General features: G+C 40.1%; 1 protein-coding gene across 3 annotated transcripts in view; it reads right to left on the bottom strand.

Annotated features, from left to right (window-relative positions):
* Positions 1–11,612: 11,612 nt before the first annotated feature.
* The window catches only part of septin12 (septin 12), a 76,608-nt gene continuing 64,191 nt past the window's right edge, over positions 11,613–24,029 (bottom strand). For all 3 annotated transcript variants that reach the window (XM_071908815.2, XM_078284909.1, XM_071908816.2), the window contains 7 exons: positions 19,139–19,220; positions 17,802–17,939; positions 17,168–17,285; positions 16,428–16,523; positions 15,822–15,918; positions 15,481–15,532; positions 11,613–13,977 (listed from right to left, as the gene is read on the bottom strand). In XM_071908815.2, the coding sequence (XP_071764916.2) occupies positions 13,812–13,977; positions 15,481–15,532; positions 15,822–15,918; positions 16,428–16,523; positions 17,168–17,285; positions 17,802–17,939; positions 19,139–19,220 (749 nt within the window). In that variant the 3' untranslated portion in view covers positions 11,613–13,811. The remainder of the gene's footprint in view (positions 13,978–15,480; positions 15,533–15,821; positions 15,919–16,427; positions 16,524–17,167; positions 17,286–17,801; positions 17,940–19,138; positions 19,221–24,029) is intronic.

Raw genomic sequence — 24,029 nt, 5'->3', positions numbered from 1 at the left:
GAGAACCTACTGTAACTGTGAATGTTTTCATTATTAAGGGGAAATGACTTGCTGAGGCAATGCAACAGAAACAACTAGTGAGTAAAATGGGAAGTAGCGTGTCCGGAAAGCACTGGGCTTTTTTTTGGAGACCCTCCCCACTCTTTGCCCATAATTTTAACACTGAAGATTTAATGCTGAGGACAAATTGCTTTGCTGTCAGAAAGGTTTGATTAATAGAAAGCGGGCGCCTGTGGGGCTGAAAGTGGAAGTGCCGCCCTCTACATTTAGGAGCTGATGATTTAACATCAATCTCAAGCAACTCTTTTTTTTCTCCCTGCCCTCTTTGGTGGCTCATGGTTTGATATGAATATTTGAAGGGCCTCATTCCAAAACGCTATATATCCAATTTTAGGAACAAAAAAACGTTCATTGAACAATATTTCAAAAAATACCGATTACATTCTCTGGACTCTGGATAACAAATAACTTCAATGATTTAATAGAGGGAGTTTTACGTTTTTTCCCAAACGATGGATATCTCATTTTGGAATGAAACTCCTAATTTCTTCTCTTCATTTTTGAAATGCTGACAGAAACACTTAATGTTGAAGCATTTTAACTTGTGTGCGGTTCTGAGGTTGCCGATGCTTTGTGTGATCCTCCCCCACCTCCAGGTGAGGTCATTTTACTTTAAAGGTAAAGGGAGGGCCGGGGATTTTAGTATTCATGGTCAGGGCAGTACTTCAACATAGTGTCCATTACAGTGTGGGTGTGCACCAGGGTCAGAAAGTAACAGGGGGCTCAGGGCCATTCAAAGTTCATAAAATGCCCTTGAAATTAAAAGTGAGGGGGCTAAAACATGCAGATAAGGAGTAGCCTTTTTGCATTTCACCCTGTTTACATTTTATTGCGATTCCTGTCCCCCGTGGGCCACCGTAGGTGATTCAATGGAGCCTACCCCTGCATTCAAGTGATGTCAGGTCGTACTTTTCTCCGAGTCGGGAATACGTCACAACTTGGCCATCTGAGTAGTTTGCGTTCACGTGCTTTGTGGTCAACGTTTCCTCAACTGTTTACACACATTTCCAGCCTTCTAGGGTAATGCTAGCAATCGAGCTAGTAATAGCCTAGCTAGCAAGCAATTTTCAGCTATTTCAGGGGATTATGAATGTAAATACCACAGGAAATGGAATGCCGTAGCACTATAGTTATCAAGGAATGTCCATGTTTTTTAAATTTGTGGTTCATTTTCGGCTTTTCGGCCATGTTGGAAAGAGCGATTACGTCAAAATTCGGCCAATTCATGCTGCATCAATCCCGATTTCTCCGACTTGATCATCCATGTTGATGTGGCACAAACTCTTTCAGACCATAAATCCGACACCACTTGGATGCAGGGTATGACTGGGCGGTTCTTTCCAGTGTGTTTTGGTTTTCGATCAGAGAACAAGCCAACCAACACAAACCACTGCTAAAACAACCAACATGGTAAAAAAAAAAAACCTCATCAATGGAGGGTGGAAGATGGACTGGTTGGGGACAGAGTGTCTTCTGGAAATCCTAACGCTAACAATGTATTGTTTATTTGGCAAAAATGCAATGCAACTGTATTATTTCATTGTTTTTTCTTTTGAAAAAATGCCCCTAAAATCATATCAAGGAGGCAAAAAATCCAAAAAGTTAATTTCTTACCCTGGTGTGCACACACATGAATGCAAATGCGCACACACGCGCACTGGTATGCCTATTGAAACTAAGTGGGCTGGTGTGAACTCCTAAGCTGAGAATGCGTTATTGATTGATGCTTTGAACCAGAGATTTCTTTTGAGCTTACGCCTCTGAACAAGTAAGGGAAGTGCAAGGCCAATATTTACTACCGTTATCCTCCTGACCATTTACCCAGCATGCACTGCGGTGCTCAAACTAGATGGTTGTGTCTGTCCTCTTCTTATCTTAGCAGTTTTTTTGTGTCTTTCTGTCTGTATGATGACTGTTGGGCCCACATTCCCACAAGCATTTCAACCATAAACTCATATTTATTCGCCATGGTCTTTCAGTTAAAACTCTCACCACCTTTCTCATGTGATTTTCAGATAGCTGGCCTGAGAGCAGTCGAATTAAGTCAAACTGAAATGCATGGTTTAGCTTGCTGCTAATTGGCATACAACAGGGTATATGCAGGTCCTTGAAAAAGTCTGAAAAATTCTTATCTAAATTGAAGGGCTTAAAAAGTATTAAAATGTCTGAAATACAGTAATAGGTCTTATTTTTCTCACCATGTAATGCAGGTTTATTTTGAATTAAGTTTTTGATTTTGATACAAATAAGAGAGTGATATAGACATTCTTTACATTGAGTGATATTTAGTCGTGGCAGAGTGGGAAAGTAATAAATGTAAATTGTGTAGTTTCACCAAAATATATCACTGGAAGTAGTGTTGGTTTCACAGATAGATGGATGATTTATTATTAATTTCTGGAAATTCTCCTTTGGCTTCACCGTACTTGACATAAAAACAATAGTGCCAGACACAAAACACTGGGTCAGTACTTTCATATTTTATATTACATTAGTTGTACTTCTAGTTGATCACACTTTGAGCCACATACATGTCCATGTCCGTGAATCCAGTTCCAGGTAGCATTCAAAAGTCTTAAAAAAGTCTTAAATTTGGCTTTCTGAAACCTACAGATACCCTGTACAAACACTTGAGGGGATTTTTGAGTGAAGCGGGCCATGCATTCCAGTTTCACACCGTTGTCATGCGACTCCGAATATCAGAAAACAAACATGCATTGTGCTTTAACCCAGCGAGCTTTCTATACGGCTCCTCTATAAGAGATAACTTGTCGTTGTTCACCTCCATCAGTTTACTCTGCAGGTGAAGGGATCATCGTAGGGTACAAGCAACCCACCAACCATCAGTGACTCGCAAGGGCAGTAGGGCTGTAGCCAGTCCATTCACACTCCCCACCAGTCTAAGTGCCCTTTGCCCCCGACTATGTCCAACTCCATCTGTGCAATTCCCTTCGGTATCTGTTTAAAGCTGTGTATCATTTTCAAACATCAACATATCCTCGTTCAATTAATAGTGCTACCTTGGTATAATTACCGCAAACAAAAGGAGACGATTGGTAGCCTCTATCTCACAACAGTGATATTGTTAGTTCTAGCGATTCTCCAAATTCGGACCACATTCGGACCACCAAAGTAATTTCTTCCTGTCCCCCCTCCCCCTCCCTGAAGAGGATCAACATGTTGGAAGTGATTTTTCCAGCGTCCTTTCACTCCTTCCATCATCTACCGTTGCCAGAAACTCTCTGCTCTGGAAGAACAGCATCCTCTTCCTGTTTTGTGCCATAAAGCAATCCAGCAGATTTCCCTCCAAATCTGACCTGGTGGCTCACAATGTAAAATGCAGCGTAGAGGCTGGCAATCTTATCTCTGATAGTCTTGTCTGTTTCCGGTAATTATGGCAATGTCTCAAAATTAATGTGGTAATAATTCATTGATGTTGAAAATGATACACATAGCACCTTTAATGCCATTAAGTGTTTTTTCTTTTTTTTTTTTTGCTTCTGTCATCTAACGTTAAAAGGAAATGGATCAGCCAATCAGTGAGCCAATGTGCGTTTTTTTTTTGCGTGTCCTCGGATCTGCGACCGCCAACTAAAGGGATCGGCTCTGTGTTGGCCAGTATTAGGTTGTGCCAAATGCATCCACAGTGCATACAATTTGGCTGGTTGCCTCTAGCTGATCATTGGCAATACTGGAAAGGACTGTGACTGTGCTGCACCGACATGGCAGGCCACGCATGTGTTTTAGTCGGTCTGCCTTTCTATTTCAAGAAGGGCCATTTTTGGAAGTTGTTCTGCATCTGTTTATTCATTATAGTGTACATACTTTTATTTATTTATTTATCTATTTATTTAAATTAATTTGTGTCTTATTTATTTTATTTATTTATTGAAGAGACATTTTTTCGAAAGGCTTTTGTTTTGTGGAACCGGCCTATTTGACTGCTTGAAAGTTGGGCCTGGATAAATTTGTGCATCGATCGCTGATTTTGGAATTGGTTGTGTGGACATTTCAGACCCCAGAGTGAAAAATCGACTCTCTACATATTTGACACTCTTACACACCAGTGAAACCATTAACACTATCTCAAAGTGTTAAGTTCCTCGTGTAATATAACATACAGAGGCCACTGTGTGCGCAAGAGTAAATTTTCCTGTGGCTATTTTGTAATGTTTGTTAGTCCAGCATTAAGAACAGGGGGACAAACAGTGGTGACAATTTCTATTTACCGTCACTGTCATGAATGTGGCAACGAAATACATCGTAGGATAAGCGTAAGCATGTCAAATCTAAGAATAGGATGGATGGGTAGAGAGGCAGGGTCGAATGGGGCCAAGCCAACCTCTGAAGGAGAAGTTAGAAGCAAGTTCTCCACGTCCAAGCGATGTTTACACTGTCTACCAAGATGACAAAGGGCAAGATGTCTGACTTGACGATGCTAGGCGGGGATTCGAGCTCCTCTGTCTACTAGTATTCTCTACAGGTTGACCGACGTGGGCTGCGATGAGTTATTCCGTCAAGTCAGTCATCAGACTAAAAACATGCTAATCAAACATGCATCAGATGAATGAGGAAAAATCGAAATATTCATATGAGTTTACATATCACAAACTTGGACATGCACAGTGGTGCGTTTCTGAACGACAACTAAAAAACGTTCCCGAGGTTCATAATTCCTGTCAATTCTGTTCTGATCTTTGGTCTACATCTGTCAACGTTTCGTTAACACTCTTGTACAGCACAACTTTGAGTAAGCAGTAAAATAAATACTGACAGTTTACTGATCATGTTGAAATTGGCAGAATTTTGTGTGCTCTTTCAGTTTCATTCCTACTCCTTTTTACACTGATGCCCCCCCCCCCCCCCCCCCCCCCCCCACACACACATGTAACCAGGTTCTTGTCTTACATGTACTGATCTTACTTAGATTGAAGACCCATCTTTGCACTGTTGACCAGTAACGTTTGTGCTTTGGTAGATGTTATTTACCATTTTATAAGAGCTTTCAATCATGCCAAACCCAGTTGAGTCAAATCTCTTCATGAGAAACCAGGAAGTTGCTCAAAATCCAGTGCCAGCTGTGGCCAGCCAATGGTTGCTTTTCTGATAACAGCGCTGTACAGACAGTGTGCCAATAGAAATGAACTTGAAGAGTCATGGCCAGGTGTAAAGCTACGCTGTACACCGATTAAGGTCTTACAGAAGAGAGGATGCATGTCAGTATTTTCAACGATATGGTTATGAAGAGGGATGGATGTGGTAATATATATAAAATCACAGTGTTGCTGGGTGCACATGCAGGCCTGAATCTGCACAAATGACAAAATGAAACATTGTAATATACAGGGGGTGGACAAAACAAGAAACACCACATGAAAAAAGACTCAATTTAGTTACTTCATACATACTACATATTAAGTTGAATGTCAGTTAGCAGTATGTGTCAGCTTTACAAGAGCTCTGACAATCACCACTTTTATATGAGTTTTCAAAGCAACATGAGGCAATGAACAGAGTTACACAGAGGATGAATGGTCGGTGACTGAATTGCAGGAGCATCGGTCACAAAAACTAGGAAAATCTCATTCTGCCAAACAGACAACTGCATCATCAAAGAGGAACAGTGGTGTTAAGAGGAAGCTCACTGACAGAGACAGACAGACACTTAGGATAGTTACTAAACAACCACAACTACAGACTCAAAAATGACCAGAGAATTGAACCAACACCTCTGTGACTCAGTCTCACTATCAAAAATGCATAACCTTCCAGCCTTTTACGTTTGGAGAAAGACAAAGGAAGCCTTCAACCCAACTAGTAAACCTGGTGGTGGATCTGAAATGGTATAGCACCATCTACTGGGAGTCATTAGGTCTGACGGTTGCTCTGCATGGTCAGATAATGAATATGAGACCAGGACCAGGAGCACCCTAGGGTGCAAACATTGTTCCCTCATGATGTCCCCCATATTCCGAGATGATGCCTCCATACACACTGCTGGTTTCATGAACAGCGGGATGAAGTCAAACTCCTTCCATGGCTTCCTCAATCAGCAGATCTAAACATCATTGAACCTTTATGAGAAGTAGATTTCCACCTCCTTCATCCCTCAAAGAACCTTCTTGAAGAAAGGTCCAATATCCACTAAAGACAGTTCAGGTGTAGGCTGACAGCAGGACAAGGACTGAAGCGTGGCCCTACTCCTTATTACATACGTCATATATTGTTAGGTGTTCTTGTTACTTTGTCTACCCCCTGTATGTACGAGTAAGACATTTCTGGAACCATTGGTGGAGACTGTGCCATCCATAGAGAGCAGAGCTTAACCACAGTCACCCACAGACTCCTGTTTCTGGTGAAGTGTTTGCCGAAGATCAGATCCGCATCATAACATCAATATGTAAACTTTGACGTGTCAAGGTCATGACATGGGTTACAAATGTGTTACAATGTACAAGAATGGGATATTGTCAACTGATTAGAAACGTTCATGATGTGATACAGAACTTTTGGCCACGCAATGATTTAAGGGAACTGTGTGTATTTCGTTTTACATTTGTCCGTAAGATTTGGGGTGATCAAATTGTGATATAAATGGTGTGTATGGGAGTGTGTGTCTACTGTTCGTGCATGGCAGTGCATCAATTTGTCTCAACACATTTGCCACTGAGTTTTGGTCCAACTAAAGGAATGTGTAATACTGAATGATGATAAGCGCTGTATATATAAAGATCAGGCTCACATCAGCAAATCCCTTCGACATTCTAGGGTTCACATCCATCAACCCTTTACTTCTTGTCTCGGAATTGGATATTTTCTGTACAGCCATATGTAAACTTGACATTTTGTCCGATGTTAGGACTGAGCACTAACAACTTCTTAAAATGTCCTTCTCTCTCTCTCTCTCTCTCTCTCTCTCTCTCTCTACCTTTCATACATCCTTTGCTTCAGGTTGTAATTGCTAGGAAAACATTTTCTCTTTTTTCTTACACGCTATGGGGAGGTCATCAGGAAAACAGTCAGCTCTTCTGATGAGGACGTAAGTGTATAGAACTGACAATATTAATCATAAGGGGTTGTTTGTAGCAAAGGTTTGACCAATTTTGTTACATGATCTCCACGTTTTCGATGCTAGAGTTGGAGCATTGTTACAAACGGAAGAAAACAAATGATCCAAAAAAAGAAAAAAACCCGACAAAGGTGCAATTCACACAAATTTCCATTTCATTCTACAGTCTCTGGAGCTATTAATGGATCAAAAGTCAGGCATCCAACAATTTGATTGGGTTACTTAAGGAAAAGTCCCCCCTAAAACACTTCAACACTGTTAAAAAAACAGCTATTAGTGATGTAACTTGCATTTCTGGGCCCATTTTCTTATTTGGTGTATTTTTACATGATGTCCCAATATTTCCAGCACGGCTACAATGGATTTTGATATCAGAAAAATTTCCAGTTATGTAAAACATCAACAGTAACAAATCGTACACGGAGAAATCCATCATAGAAGAGGCAGAGATACAAATTTCTCCACTGACAGTATGGAAAGTGGGTGCACCAAAAAAAAAAATTAAGTCATAAAATAACTCCTGGAATGCACTGAACATCACAAACTGATGATATCTAACAGTGGAAGAGGATCCCAAGGGGGAGTTTTTCTTTAATCTGACATTTGCTTCATTGGATGCTAAACTTTGACGACTATCAAAGGACATCAGGACAAAGAATTACGTGAACAAAGTCCTGTCACCTGTCACGTGTAAAGTGTCTGTATGAGGTTCTAAAGTAGAATTTGACCCAGTGAGATTTACACTGTATTCACATTTGGTCAAACAAGGTGTTAAAGAGTGGGGTTGAGCTTATTGTGCACCACTTTGATGAATACAACCCCTAGACTGCCCCTTGAATAACTGACTGACTGACTGACTGACTGACTGACTGACTGACCAACCAGATGGATGGATGGCCAGTGTATAATGTTTGAGAATAACTTTAACATCTCTCTGCCACACACCAACTGTCAATGATGAATATATGTATATATATATATGTATATATACATATATATTGGTACCATTTAGGTATCTATTTATTCATTCTTTGTGACACTGAGGTTGTATGTTGTTGTTTTTTTTTTTGAATGGGGGGGTATTCCTTTGGTTTCTATTATCCTGGGGCCATTCTTTTTGTAAATAAGAATCCATTGGTGATCATATGATTTTTTGACAGGAAAAAACGACTTGGTTCAATTCATGGCTGCAGTGCCTTGTTAGAAAAGCGTTGTTGTTTTTGAGATGGTTTGGTTCCAGTCTGCACTGTTTTAGTAAAAGTTGCACAAAACCAACTTTGCCTACTGTCCTGTCTCCTTCCTGGAATGAGCAAGACAAAAAAAGTATTTCTGATACACACTGAGTGTACAAAATATAAGGAACACTTTCCTTACAGGCCACTAGACACAATATTGTCATGTCTCCAGGCTTTGCAGTCACAAAATATATTAATGACGTCTGGCTGCATCATGGAGGTCCATTGGAGAATTGGCTGTGCGCAAATGTCTACATATACAAGAACCAGGCTAGAAAAAGAGAGGTATCGGAAAAAGCTTGTGTGGCTGTAGATCCATTCAGTAACGTTCTCAGTAAAAGTGAATAGTGTGATAAGGTGGATTTGTTTCCAAATGTAGGTTACTGTGACACAGTAAACTGTCTTGTCTTTAGCTCTAGTCTCTACTCCAAAACACTCTGAGTTGTAGCTTGAGAAGAGTCAGCTCAGTTAACCTGAACAGTTAGCTAGCTATCAAGCCAGTAGGCTAATTTTAGCAAAGCAGCCAATGTTAATATGTAAGTACTAGCCACTACTAACACTAGCTTCTACTAGCTACTACTACTTCTATGTTAAATCAGACAGTGATAGTTCACCAGATACTACAGCTGGTTAGCTAGCCAATAAGCTGACATTAAACACAAAATCAATTAGTTCCCAATCAAAAAGTATAGAAATGAACCATGTCTATTCAATTCTGTTGAGACGGCCAAGTTGTACATTTAGAAACGTCATCAGCTACTGAGCTAGCTGTTACCCACCTTCAATATGGCTGCCAGTGGGTGTGTTACATCACCTGAGAACTTGTTCCAGTGCTTTTTCAACTGTTTTTTAAATTTTTTTATTACAAGTATACATACAACAACAATATCAACAAGTTCTCAACACTTTGTGTATACAACTTGATCACAATCACACAATTACAAACGCCAGGGGGACTAAAGGTTAATAATAAAGACAAAAATAAAGAAAAGAAATAGTTAAATAAATATCTTGTAAAGCTTAAAGTGGTTATACGTTTTAACACCTTTTTTGTTTGTACATTCGGATATTGAAGAAATGTATTGTTTGGTATATGCAGTCAGCTCTGGAAAGTTTGGCTTTTTGCTTAAGAATTTGGATCTGTGAATATAAAATTTGGTCAAAATAATAAGCGAATTAATTAAATAGAACGGCGAGCAGAGATTCCTGTCATATTCAGCGAATCCAAACAATACATTTTTCCAAAGTAATGCAAAGTGAGGATAGATATGATCAGCAATAAATCGTGACAATTTACTCCACAGTTGTTTTGTGTGCGGACAAGACCAGAATAAATGTACCAGCGTTTCTCTGAGCTCCCCACAAAAGGTACAACTTACATCAATGTCTTTCTTAAGTTTCTGCAAATAATAATTAGTTGGATAAAACCTGTGAAGCATTTTAAAGGATATCTCTCTTACTTTGTTAGTAAAAAAAAACGTATGTGGCAATAGCCAAACTTTTTCCCAACAAATATCTCCAACAAATGTGGACCAATATGATAAGGCAGAAGGTGTACTTATGATGTCTTGTTGAAAAAGTTGACGGATTGCCTTATTTTTATCCTTAGTGTGCCCTGAAAAACAAGTTTTCCCAACAGTTGTTTCAGTTACATCTAACATTATGGGGTGATTGCCATTTCCCTTAAAACCTTTAAAAAGTGAAATAATACCCGAGGGGACAGCATCAAAGACAATTGAGAAATCCTTTGGTGAAACAGGGATTCCATAGTGTTGAATAAATTCAACATAATTATAAAGTTGACCACGTTGGTTGAATAACTGACTTAATAATAAAATATTATTACTAAACATAGAAAAAATAGATTTACTTTTATACAAAATATATCTATTATTCCAGATAAATTAATATTCCTGTGAGGAGTGAAGTTATGCTTGTAAATTAAATTCCATGCCAGTAGCATTTGTTTATGGAATGAAGAAAGTTTGACGGGAATTTTGTCAACATTATAAGTGCATAATCAATCAGGGGATTCAAAGTTACATTAAAGTCCCCTCCAACTATGATATGGGAATTTGGAAATTTAGTTAACCAATGTTTAAGTCTATTCTCTATGTCGGCAAATAATTAGATGTTTTCTAAATTAGAATTGTACCCATATACATTAAAGATAATCAAAACAATCTTGTTGTAATTGACAACTTGACAGATAAAGTGCCCTTTTGGATCTGTGTCTGTATGTAAAATGTCACCATTATACCTATGTTTCATGGTTAAAACACCAGCTGATCTTTCTGTGCAGTGAGAAAACCACAAATCATTACCCCACTGGGTTCTCCAAAAATTCACATCAGTTGAAATTGAATGAGATTCCTGACTAAAACAAAAATCAGTGTTAAGCTGTTTAGCAAATAAGAATAAAGCTTTATGTTTTGTAATATTTCTTAACCCCCTGGCGTTTAGGGAAACTATAGACAATGAAATACTTTGAAACAGAAAAAACTTCTGAAATACTGCAGAACAAGTATTTAGATAACGTCACACCGAGCATCAGCTGCACTTTAGAAGATCAGCAAAGTTACTTGGTGAAAAACTTTAAGTATAAAATGTATATAAAATAAAGAAGTCCGACGAATTCTCTAGATTATGTAGTTCTTTAGATTGTTGGTCAGCAAATATAATCTTTGTAGGACAGAATATATAACCAACAAAAGAGTTCTTCGTGCAGCAAAAATAATGGAAATAAAAATAATGAATGTATAGAAAATGAGAAGGATAAAGTGATCTTAGGCCTCCCAGTGATGCAGTGTCAATCATGTTATAAAAAATCAATACTAGTGAGCCAGGAGACTAAACCTGGTTGCATGACATAAAGAGCCTCGGTTAAATTTCCATTTCGCAATTACCTCAAGTAATTTCCTGCCCATTGATGAAGGCCCGTGCTCCAACATGGTAAGCAGGCTTTCCCACACTTCGTGCCTTCTTTACCATAGGCCACATCTTCAATCTGGCCTCCCTGACAGGTTGAGAAAGATCCTCAGCAAAGCGGAGCTTGTTATCACACATGACGGGATGGTTTTCTTAGATAGATAGATTTCCAAACAGCATCTCTGCAGGATCTCAGAGAGAATCCTGCATTAATATTGACTTCTACGTGTCTTTTTGTATCATACATTTATAATTCAGCTATCATCTATACTGTGCCAAGTGTTTCAGACTTAAAGCAATGAGTTCAAACTAGACAGTGATAAAGTGACAATCATTTAATTGTAAATCAACAGTGTTAACATGTATATCATTAATACTATAAAAAAAAAGCAAGGACAAGAATCATGTCGGAGCTGTTAGTACATGCTGAGTATAAAACACAGGAGGTGGGGGTCAACACTTTAATGTTTAGGATAGAGAACAGAGCTGGAAAGATTTCCCTTTCTCCGTCCAGGTAAGACGGTAACACTGAATGTGCAGCTGTGTGGTGTGATTTGTCTGTTACACTGAAATGTTATCTGGTGAAGAGCTTGGTGCCACTGTGGATGGTAGTTCAAATGGAAACATTGACATTTTGAATTTTAGTCTTATTTTTTCTCACCAGGTAGGCTACTAGTCCCATTGTTGTGAACTACTATCATTCAACACAGTGTATGCTAAAGTGTTAGCATGGAGCTACTATCACTCAACACAGTGTATGCTAAAGTGTTAGCATGGAGCTACTATCACTCAACACAGTGTATGCTAAAGTGTTAGCATGGAGCATCAGAGCCAACGATCTACAGGGGACATATGGATGATTTTGGTGTCTGTACTCATTCTCATCACTTAACAGGTAAGTTTATCAACAGGATATTCTCCCACAAATTCAATGTATTACAGTACCCATTATTTTTTATGAGAAATGCAGAGAACGTCAACAAATCAAGCCTAGAGCTTAGAGAAGTGGGCTTGTGAATGGAAGCGTCGCCGGGTCGAATCCCTGGGCCGCTTGGGAAAATGTGGGTGGGGAAAGTTCATGAACATCACAAGCTCAGTCCACTTTCCTTGGATAAATAAAGGTTAAATGATATTTTAGAGTAGCTGAATGACAAATATAGAAACTGTTTTACCTTGTGGCAAGTGCCGGGTGAAGAGAGATGACTAAATGACTAAAATTCAAAATGTCAAGGTATCTGTTGGAAGTTGACACTCAGAGGTTAGATAGAGGATTCTGTTCACTTTACATCAGTCAATACTTCACCTGACCTCCAGATGGCAGTCTATGGCAGAAAACAAAACCAGAGGAAACGTGTGACCTTTACATACAATACAGTCCTATGAATGTACAGTAGACTGAGTGGACTGCACTTCATGGCTTTGCATTAAAAAAAATACCTGATAAGGAAGATAACAATGCTAACAATATGTGTGTTTGATGTGTTTTGTGGAGTCAGTAATGAAAAGAAATCCTAGAAGAGGTTGAAACTCAGCAGGGTGAAAGGTACAAAAAAAAGTTGGTCCTCCGAATCCTACCATCTAGTCATTTAGTTCATACACCCGACATACGGTCAGCAATATAAGGTCAATAACTCAGCTCATAATGTGTGCTGTCATGAGGTCATGATCTCTTTGAAAGATGGATTATGAAGATCTACATTAGAAAACATTTCCGATACATGAGCAAAAAGGCAGCCGTCTTTCGATACAAAGCGATCCAGCTTAAACCGAACCTGCACAGTAGCATGAAATGTGCCATTCCACATGATGGTGAAAGTCGCACTCGCTAAAGGGTTCGAGCACTTCAGATCAGAAGCTCGTCGAGTCCTTTTACAAACATATAGAGTCAAAACAAACAGGGCAGCACTCGGTAAAGCAGTAGGTTTGCTTATTCTTTATGTGAGGGTTTAATGAAAGGGGGGGGGTCAATTTGCCTGCTTTACTTTGCTGTAACTATTTTGGTTGCTTCTTGGTCACATCGTCGGTTTCAGCGTCCAATAAATTCAGGAACGGAACCTTTCCTCCAACATAGAGCTCTGGGTTTCTCAGGTCTGTCTTACTATCAACTCAGGTTTGGGTTTCACAAAAGGCATTTCAGCATTAGGATCATATTCGCTCTCATTATGCCCTCCCCAGTCCCTGTATATGTCGCCATCCTTCCAGAAAATATATATGAGCTCATTCTCAAAAATATATCCATATTTGATGCTTAAATGCATTTCTTATAATGTCTTGCGTAAAAACGCAATAGAATTTCTCATTTGAAAATAATCCACTAAATTGGTCCCAAAAAGAAAAAAAAAAAAAAAATCATCTCTCCAACTTGTTTTTAGCGGGGGTGGGGGGTGGGGGGGTGGGGGGGGACAGGTTTCTTTTTCTTTCTTCTTTCTCTCTCCCTCGTTCTGATTGGACGACAAAGGGAGCGTCGACTTTCCACTTTGCGGGAGGCTTTCCACGTTGCGGGAGGCTCGTCGGACGGATCAGAGGTGACTCTCCGACTCGCTCTTGTCAGCGTTTCCGTTCTCCAGCGGCCGGATGGAAAGCTCCAGTCCATTGAAGTTCATGTTGCTCTCGTTGAGCCGTCGTACGCGGTAAGTCTCGTAGTGGATGTTGTGGGTCACGTCTTTCAGGTCCTGCAGGTGAGACCTTCACAAAGAACACAAGACGGAAAGATGAACAACTCAGTATTGCAATAATTTGAGTTTGACTGCATACAGCATAGTTGTTTCTGTTTAGATCCTCCACTCCATTGACTCTTTCATGCACGCCTATTACACAATTCCCCCACAGGGATCGTAAAATGTTTCATCTAATTATAGCAGAAACGGCAGAGAGGTGCACGTTGCTGTCTGGAGAAACGAGTCCCCTGGCGCTTCAACTTCTGAGCGTGACGAGCCAAAACTAAATGATTAGCTGGCGTTTCATCAGTCCAAACACGGGTTACAGATAAACGCACTGATGATAGAGAGGCAAATCCATCCTCCTAGTGTGAACAAAAAATCGGACCATCGTGTGTCATTTGGAGATATTTTGACTGAAAACCAGATGATGTCAAACAAACAGATATGCTGCATAAACTTTGTCTTAGGGCGATGATACACAAGCAAATTTTTAGGTCAAATTTGAGGCATTTTGGGGAAATATTTTCTCATTGAAAACAATGTAGCAGCTTGAAATCTAGCCAAGCTTGATCGGAGAGCAAACTTTGCTGGCAAGGTTTCAACATCAACCAATCAGGGACAAGAAAATTGGTCAGGTGACCTGTCTTCAGCCTAAAATATTTTCAAAATGGTCCAACTGGTACTAAATAGTAAACACAACTAGGAAATAATAGCTGCTATTGTTTTTATAGAACATTTAATCTAGCAAGCTTTAGCTGGCCAGCTAGCTAGCCTAATACACGTTATGAAATTCCAGTGGATAACCTTGATAAATTGATTAAATTGTTACATTTTCAGTAGTAAAGAGGAGGCCAAGATAACAGTCATCATTCTTCAGTTACTCTTGCACATTGCCCTCTTTGCCCAGTGTCGCTCATACTCATTGCCGGCAAATTTTGCCCCAAGTTTACCCTAAAATTTGCCGGTGTATCATCAGCTTAAGAGTTCATGCACCTAATATGACCATATCATCATATATCCATATGATGGACCATATCTCCGTCATTTTCCCAGCTGGTTCCTGGGATTCAAACCGGTAACCTTCTGGTAACAAGCCTGCTTCTCTACCAGCCCTACTACCAGTCACACTTAAGTCATGACATGTTTCCCCAGGAGTTGAAACAACTCCCTTGTTTATGCTTGTCATAAAACACAGCAGTTCTTGTCCTGCCTCAAAGCTACACTGGATATGTGGCTGACCTCTGACCTTTGGCCTGTGGTGAGTCTTACAGAGGAGTGTGACCTGGCTGACCTACAATCAGCCCTGGAGCGTCATCATCATAAGCATTTCAGATCCTGTCTCTTCCACTTTACCAAGCCAGCAATGTGTGTGTGAGAGAGAGAAACAACACCTCTGTGACTTTTATGGCCTTCACAAATTACTCATGATCCCGTCTCCCGTGTCATGAACCAGGTCTACCTTACACACACACTCTCTCTCTCACATACACACACACACACACACACACACACACACAGTCTAACTCACCTGATGAGCAGATCTCTCAGGTTGGCAAACTCGCAGTGTGCCACATTTTCAACTGTGGACAAAGAAGATAGGGTTGTTTTACAGTTTGCTTTCACAAAAAAACGATTACATACATATACACCGAGTGTGCAAATAATACGAATTTGGGTTAGACTGATCGGTTTGCCGGTATATCACATTGTTATTGTCTTTTTATTAAAAATCAGATATCGTCCAGTCTGTGTCCGCCTCTGATTTGATGGAGGTCCCTTTGTTGCATGTCATCCCCCTTTCTCTCCCAGTCTTTCCTGTCTCTCTCCACTTGTCTAATAAATGCCAAAATTACCAAAACAAGGCCTTACCTTCTATAATTCCCCACTTGGTTTTGCGGCCAAGCACCTTGTTCCCATTCACCTGGTGTTCCTTGTCAGTTCCCACCACTGCAAAGGGAATGCTTTCCTGGACACAGAACATCACAATGTCAGACTGAGACCCATCTGAAGAATGTTAAGTGTAAGAATGTGATGTCTATTGACTAACAAAATCATTACTGGCACAAACGTAAATCTCCGTACGGTAAAGTACTGAAAGTATTTAGCTGTCTTAAGACAAAAACTCTGTCCGATAAATGAGCTACTTCTGAGTCCATGTGACTTTTGTTTACAAGCCCTGGTTCACTTGTAGCTGGGCAGTGTGAAACTAAATAAACCAAAAACAAAAATGCAACACTATGCTTCAGACCAAAGAAAACAAACCGTAGGTGTGATCACATCCACAGTGTCAGTTGCTCTGGATTCGATTATTAACTAAATGCCTAATAGGCTTGGGCGATATCCAAAATGTTGTATCGCGATATTTTGGCAGGACAGTATCGCGATATAACATTTTGGATATCGCCCAAGCGGTACGATATTATCAAGTATGATTATTTTTGGTTTTTTACTAAATGGCGGGAGCGGGGAAATTACCCTGATCCTGTCGTTGAGTATGCGGTCCTCTGCGTCCTCGTCGTATTCTTTCTGGGGGTAAACACGGATCCCATTGGCCGCCAGGTCCTGCCTTATCTGTCAAAGGGTCAGAGGTTAAACACAGGTCAAACAGATAGCTGATGGGTTTACACCGAAGGTTATGAGTCAGGGCACACGCATGACAGCCGTTCATACATGTGTGGTGTCATACCGCACATTCAGAACATCAGGTGGAAAGGAAAAGAAAGAGAAGTACATAAAACATGCTTTGGAAATTCCATGACATTTAAGTGCGAACTGGAACTGAAAATGGTTCTGCTGCAGAGTGATCCATAGAAGAACCATTTGTGGTTCCACAGATAAACAAAAACACAATGCAGGAGTCTAAGCAAAGGAATGCAGTTCTTTAAAGGTTCTTTGTGGAACCAGAAATGGTTCTTCTATGGCATTGCTCTGAAGAACCATTTTCGACACCTTTATTTTTCTGTAAGTCGGAGAGTTTTCATGACCTGAAGATGTTTTTACTGTAGTTGGGCTGAAAACCAGCTTGTAGAATATCCAATACATTCTTGTATGTCCCTGTATATTCCTAACTTTCTGTTGGATGTAATGTCCACCACTTATTTTCTTGTATAACAAGAAAATACAACAACTGTGGTACAACTTTGACAATTAAAGGAGTAAATTAAAAAATCCAACTGTTTTTTCCTAAACGTGTGTGTGTGTGTGTGTTCTCTCACCCTCTGCTTGAATTCCAGTCTCTCCTCAATGGTGAGTGTGTCTGCTTTGGCGATAACCGGTACGATACTCACTATCTTTCCCAACCTCTTCATGAACTCAACGTCGATGGGGCGTAACCTAGAAACACACATGCACACCCCACACAGATATAAATATTAAGTAAATTCTTCCATCAAGAATTATTTTTTGGGAAGCAAGTCTCCTGTGAAGACATCCATTTCTTCATCCAAGAAGACAGGCTCTCATACCAAGAAAACAAATTCTTAAATTGAGAAAATTAATTCTTACACTGTGAAAAATAAGAGAAAATTAATTTCTAGGTATTCTTATTTTAAGAAATGTAATTCTTATATGAGAAGATGAATTCTCACATTGGAAACTGAATTATCATATGGTGAAAATGAATGATCACACTGAAAAACACAGTACTCTTATGTAGAGAATATGAATTCTTGCATTGAGAAACTCAATTCTTACACGGAAAAGTGAATTCTCACATTGAAAAAACTATAAATAAATAATTCTTATTCGGTAAAAATGTATTCTATCTTTAAAATGTTTTATTCTTATATGAAGAAATACATTTTCACATTGTAAGCCCGAGGTCAGGCATGGGACTGAAGCTGTACTGACCAGTGGCCGGTAGCAGGAAGGAAGTAGATGCAGCAGTGGACTCTGGTGTCTGGGATCTTCCTCTTCCGGTTGACATGCAGCTCCTCTTTCAGGTATTTCTCATACTGCTCATTGACATACTTCACTATGGGCTCCCAGCTGGACAGGAGGAGCAGAAGGGGGGGATAAGGAGAGGAGAGAAGGTTTAGTTCATTTTTGTTTAACTTAACCTCAGCTGACACGTTATGGGCGTACAAGCTCCCAATGACCTCCAAATGGTCATGAGAAAATATCTTTTTATCCAGGGAAACTCGACTGAGCTCTGTGTTCTTTTCCAGCAACACCCTGCTTCATATTCATAGAGTTCCACGCATTCACACTGGGAGCTGCCCAGTACAACCACAATCGTCTACTGTTGACCACTCATGCAGTTGGGGGTTCCGTGCCATGCTCAAGGGCAGTTGAGGGAGGGTAGAATGTTAGTCATTCTCTTTCCCCACTCACATTTTCCCAGGGATTTGAACCGGTGACCTTCCGGCCACAAGTCCACTTCTCTAACCTCCAGGCTACCGCCCTGCCGCTGTTGTCAGAGTGAAACCTTGGGGTTCTTCATTTTTTGTTAATCTAATCTAACCCACGCGCCTTGTGAGCACATCTCTAAACCACCAGTGGTCCCGCTGCTCTACGGCATCCTGCTGAGCTGGATTTGGTTTCTCATATGGGAAATCTACTGCTGGACCCCGCCATTAGCCCACAACTGGCTGATGTCTGCAAGCTTGTATTTCACTTTCTTGGACACATATGGACACATCTTAGGCCACTGATCAACCCAATTGTACTTTGGACCTCTGTGACTTTTTCTACCAATACCTTACAGCTTTCTCAAGTTGGTCCTTCTCGGTTAAACCTGCACATGATCATGATCCTACGGTATTGTGTACCATCAGTACTGGACTACTGCACCGCTGACCCCAAAAACTACTGTTACCAACTATGGCACTGCTGCTACGCTACAACAATTCTCCAGCTTTGAATGTATAGTGTTTTTGTGGGTTACTGTCATACATTAAGTCTTGTCTGCACTATATGTGAGGTCCTGTTATGCTTTGTCCTGACCTAGTGTGTTAATCTTGCCTTGTGTAAATGTCTTGTAATGTGTCAACACCAATTAACCAAGGCACTCGTTAAAAACCCGATAAAAATGGTTCGGATTTTAGTTGAAATATCTTGCATCTACATTAAAGGACTAGTAAGGTCTAGTAGTAAAGGTCTAGTAGGCACCACCTCCTTCTCTCCCCCCATAATCCTCTCCCTTCCATCCATCTGTCCATTCTTCTCTCCATCCTCCAGGTACTCACCAGTTCTCATTGTTGATCTGGTCTCCAAACCCTGGAGTGTCAATCACTGTCAGCTTCATCTTAACCCCCTTCTCTTCAATCACTGGAGACAGAGAGAGGGGAGGGGATTTAGATATACAGTATATAAAGATGAATACATATCTGTGCACCCATTTTTTATATGTCCTCTGCTTGCCAGAAGGGCCAGCATCTCCATGTGCAGATGTGTCTAAGAGCCTGTAGTATTTTCATTAGGTCCTTGTTGAACTGCCATGTCTGAAATACCTGTGGAAGTTACCTTTATAGGCCAGCTGATGCTCCTGCTGATGCTAGTTTGCAGGTAGGACAAGATTTTTCCATTTCCCATTTCTCTACAATTCAAATTACTTGGTTCCCTGGTTTCCTGATAGTTCCCTGGTTTCCTGATAAGGTGAATTGTGTAATTTTACAACAAATTAGTTTGATTATAGGTTTCCATTTTGTTTGTTGAACTTCTTTGTTGGAAATGGACTTAATCCTTTGTTGAGCATGTAATGTTAGCTTAGTAGACCTTGCTAAGGGCATGTTAGCAGTAACGTTAGTTGGCAAGTGGTAGCTATTATTGGTGATTTTATTTTATATTTTCAGGTCAACTGTTATTTTGTGTGTTTTTGTTGGTAAATGTTCAGCTTGGTTACCATCAGCCGTAACCGGTCACCATTGCTTGCTGCTTTGTAGTAATCTAGACAGCTTGTTAGCATACATGGAACTAGTGCTGAGCTGGTTTTCATTTTTTTTTAAAAATTTTTTTTAAACAAAAATGTGATTTGTCAAGCTGTGTGTTGCTATGCAACCACAAGAAACTCCTAAAACAAAGTGTCTGCAGGTATTGGCAAGTTGAAGCTTTTTAAATGTCATTTAGAATGGATCTTAAGACAAAATTTGCCCCAAAAAGCGAAAAATACACAACTGACTGCACTAAAGGGTTATCTGAGTTCGACATAAAAAAGAGATCACAGGTTTCCACTGAAAAACAAGGAAATACACTTACACACATACATACACACACACAGATTTAAAAGACAGCTGGTGCAAAACACTCATTAGCTTTTAATCATGTGCCAGTGTTTTAGGCGTGTGTGTGTTGTTGTTGTTGTTTTGCTATCCTTGTGAGAACCAGTTTTAGACCTTCGAAGTGAGGACATTTTTGCGAAGTGAAGACATTTTGCCCATCGTCACTTTTTCAAGGGGCTCCTCGGAAGTATAGTAAGACAAACGTGTGTGGTGAGTGTGATGGTGAGATTAAAGTGATAAAGAATACCTACTCTACCTTTTACCTCGACGGAGTCAGTGCTAATGTGTGTACTCACGTGTGTGGTGACGTGTGTGTGTTTGAGTAAAGCCAAGCGGGAGTGTAAAGACTATCATTTGAGGCCATTGCCATTGTTGAGTAAGCACACAGGAATCTACTCTGAGCGGAAGCATGAGAGCCAACATGCCATCTGGAAACTGATCATTAAGATTTTTGCTAACCTGCAATAAAGTGTGACATACGCTTTCTGGATGTCTAGTCCCGTGGTTCTCAAGCGTGTGCCATTCAACCGATCAGTACAGCAGCTCATTTCACTGGTTAACACACCTTCAACCAGAGTGGAGGAACTAATCGGTGAAATCAGCTGCTGTAGTGGTCGGTTAGAATGAAAACCTACTGACTGTTGGGCCTCCATATGGACCATGGTTGAGAAACACTGATCTAGATCCTCCCAAAATAGAATTTAGTCAAGGCGAAATGATCCATCAAAATTGGTATACATGTACAGTTCGATGGCTTAACATTTTCTGAATGGGACCCATGTGCCTGTGGCCATTTTCCTTTCTTCCATTAGCAGCAAATGGGAAATAAAATGAAACTGCAATTTTCAAGAGAACTGAGAACATCGCCATTTTCCCACATGCCTGATTGTCACATAGTAAAATGGCAAAGTAAGTAGTAAAATTCTCTTAAAATTGTAATTGAATTCGCTGACTTAAATGATGATGGGAACAGATATGACATTATATTTACCTTAGCATTATTGTATTCCATGGCTATCTAAACCTAGATGCCCAGATATATTTTTTCAATCCTATTGTGGTCAGTCCAGCATATATGGTGTAACATCCATTTGCTGTTAATGAAGGGAAAAAAATTATTGATTGGTACAATTTTTGCGACGGCAAAAATGCAAATCTGAACGATTCCTATACATTTCACTTGGACTACTTTGCTAAAGGGCTGCCATGGCATTTCCAGTTGCCTTGGCATATGTGCATTTGTCCCTCAGGTACTCTAAAGACAGTATTCCTCATTGAAACCGAAAGGAACCACGGACCACAGACTAGCAAGCAAAGCAGTGGTGGGTTTGAATGGAGAATATTAACATGGTTAACCAGTTTTTTGGTACAAACCATTATAAAAAGGTTATTGAACCGTGCGTTTTTAGTATAAGTCGATTTTTTTCTCCCATCATTTCTGCCACTTTAGCACTGACAGACATTTGTCTATATGGCATTTCTGCTATATTCAACTGTAAGGTGCAGTGACAGTAAAAATGGGAGAGATGGGATTACACACACACACACGCACACACACTTGAATCGTTTATTTATATCCACATGAAAACAATAACTTGCCAAGGAAACAACAATAATAATGACTGTTTTGGTTATAGTTTCACGGTTGTCTCTCTTCCTACAATACAGATAGTCATGGAATTCTGGACAAAATCATATCTAACAATTAAAATATTCTGAGATTTGGGTCCGAGAGACAAAATCTCATCAAATGGGAGTCCGTGTCTCTAATGTGGACTAAATTAGGGGTCCTTGATATGAAAAAGGTTGAGAATGACTGTTCTAGACTGTAGGCAAAAGTACAACCCACCTCCAAATCACACACTTCTCCTCGTTAACAATAACAACATCTGGTGTATTAGCAGACACACACACACACAAACACACAGGTAGAGTCAATGGTAATGCAAGTGCTGAGAGTTGACTGTGTAAAGTTATTTTAAAGCTCCTTCGTATTCTGGCTTTTACTAGGTTTCCAGTGGGCTTTACAGTAGCTGGAGGGTCATAGAGTTGCGCAACAGCCTTTTCCTTCCCCAAATCAACTGGATTTATAGGCGGTGAGGTCAGAATCGGCCCCAGACAACAAACTCTGTTTAAGGGAAACGTCAAAGAGTTCGCGTTAGGAGCTCTAGATATCTAATTCCAGATCTTAAGCTTCGGGGGAAGTTTCCACCACAAGGATTTTTACAGAGACGAGAAGCGACGAGGGGTGTACAAACCCCGCGATTTTACCCCGAAGCAGAGATGGTAAATGTAAAATAAATTCTCTGCAGCGTCCTGTAAAGTTGCACCTGTAAAAGTGAGCGAGTGTTACTGGATAGACTGGGAAAAGTACACACACAGTACTTTTGGGAGGACAAAATGATTCCAACAATACTAGTTTGTCAATGTGTACAACAGATTCCTAATCCCTTCACACCCCATCCACACACTCCAAGGAAGATGCATGTACCTTTCTGTTACTTCACATTTTCCTAGTTAAACTCTAGTGATTTAAATCTTTAAGCCTTTCAATGTTTCATCTGTAACAAACATCTAAGTGTCAGATGTGATTTGCATGGGGTTAAAAACATCATGCCTATGGTTTCATTCTGAGAGTCCTGTCATGTGGAGGCGAGCTTCGCTTCCTCACCCACAGATGGCTGCTATGAAATGGAAGTAGGACTAAACGAGAGAAATCTATATCACAATGTCTGCAATGAGGGCATGTTTACATTCATTCTGAATCTTGAAACTCCAATGGGTCCAATCAAACTGCATCACTCCTCTATAGCTGCACACTATCAAACCGCATCACTCCTCTATAGCTGAACACTATCAAACCGCATCACTCCTCTATAGCTGCACACTATCAAACCGCATCACTCCTCTATAGCTGAACACTATCAAACTGCATCACTCCTCTATAGCTGCACACTATCAAACCGCATCACTCCTCTATAGCTGAACACTATCAAACCGCATCACTCCTCTATAGCTGCACACTATCAAACCGCATCACTCCTCTATAGCTGAACACTATCAAACTGCATCACTCCTCTATAGCTGCACACTATCAAACCACATCACTCCTCTATAGCTGCACACTATCAAACTACATCACTCCTCTATAGCTGCACACTATCAAACTACATCACTCCTCTATAGCTGAACACTATCAAACTGCATCACTCCTCTATAGCTGCACACTATCAAACCGCATCACTCCTCTATAGCTGCACACTATCAAACCGCATCACTCCTCTAAAGCTGCACACTATCAAACTGCATCACTCCTGAACACTATCAAACTGCATCACTCCTCTAAAGCTGCACACTATCAAACTACATCACTCCTCTATATCTATCTGGTTTCCACTACAGACTGACTTTTCCTTTCTGGGATACAATCCTCTATAAATTCCATGATATTCCTGCAATTCCATCTCAAGTGGGAACACTGACATCTACGATTAGACAATATGACTTATGCATTTTCTAATTTTTCTTAATTATTTTTCTTAATGAAACAGTAACCAGTAACCAGTTTAGTTAAAATAAAAAACAACCACAGCATTGAGCGCTTAGCACCAAAGATAGAGACAAAATGAGAAAAGAAAAAAAAAAAAAAAATCTTGAAGTTTACCACTATAAAGAATGAATATTTAAGCCTGGAGACAATTGAGCCGTGGATTGTGCAAAAGAGGGTGTAGGGCTCCAAAATTGTTGTAGCAAATACACTAAATAGATCATCCTATCACTATCTCAAATCCTTTGGAGGGCCAAAAAAAAGAGGTGAGAAGAAAGTAGCTGTGTGCTTCTGAATCATGACCATATTTAG

This window comes from Centroberyx gerrardi, chromosome 7 (assembly GCF_048128805.1).
Source record: "Centroberyx gerrardi isolate f3 chromosome 7, fCenGer3.hap1.cur.20231027, whole genome shotgun sequence".
NCBI lineage: Eukaryota > Metazoa > Chordata > Actinopteri > Beryciformes > Berycidae > Centroberyx > Centroberyx gerrardi.
The sequence above is the reverse complement of the archived record's forward strand: the minus strand, read 5'-3'. Positions and strand labels throughout refer to the sequence as shown.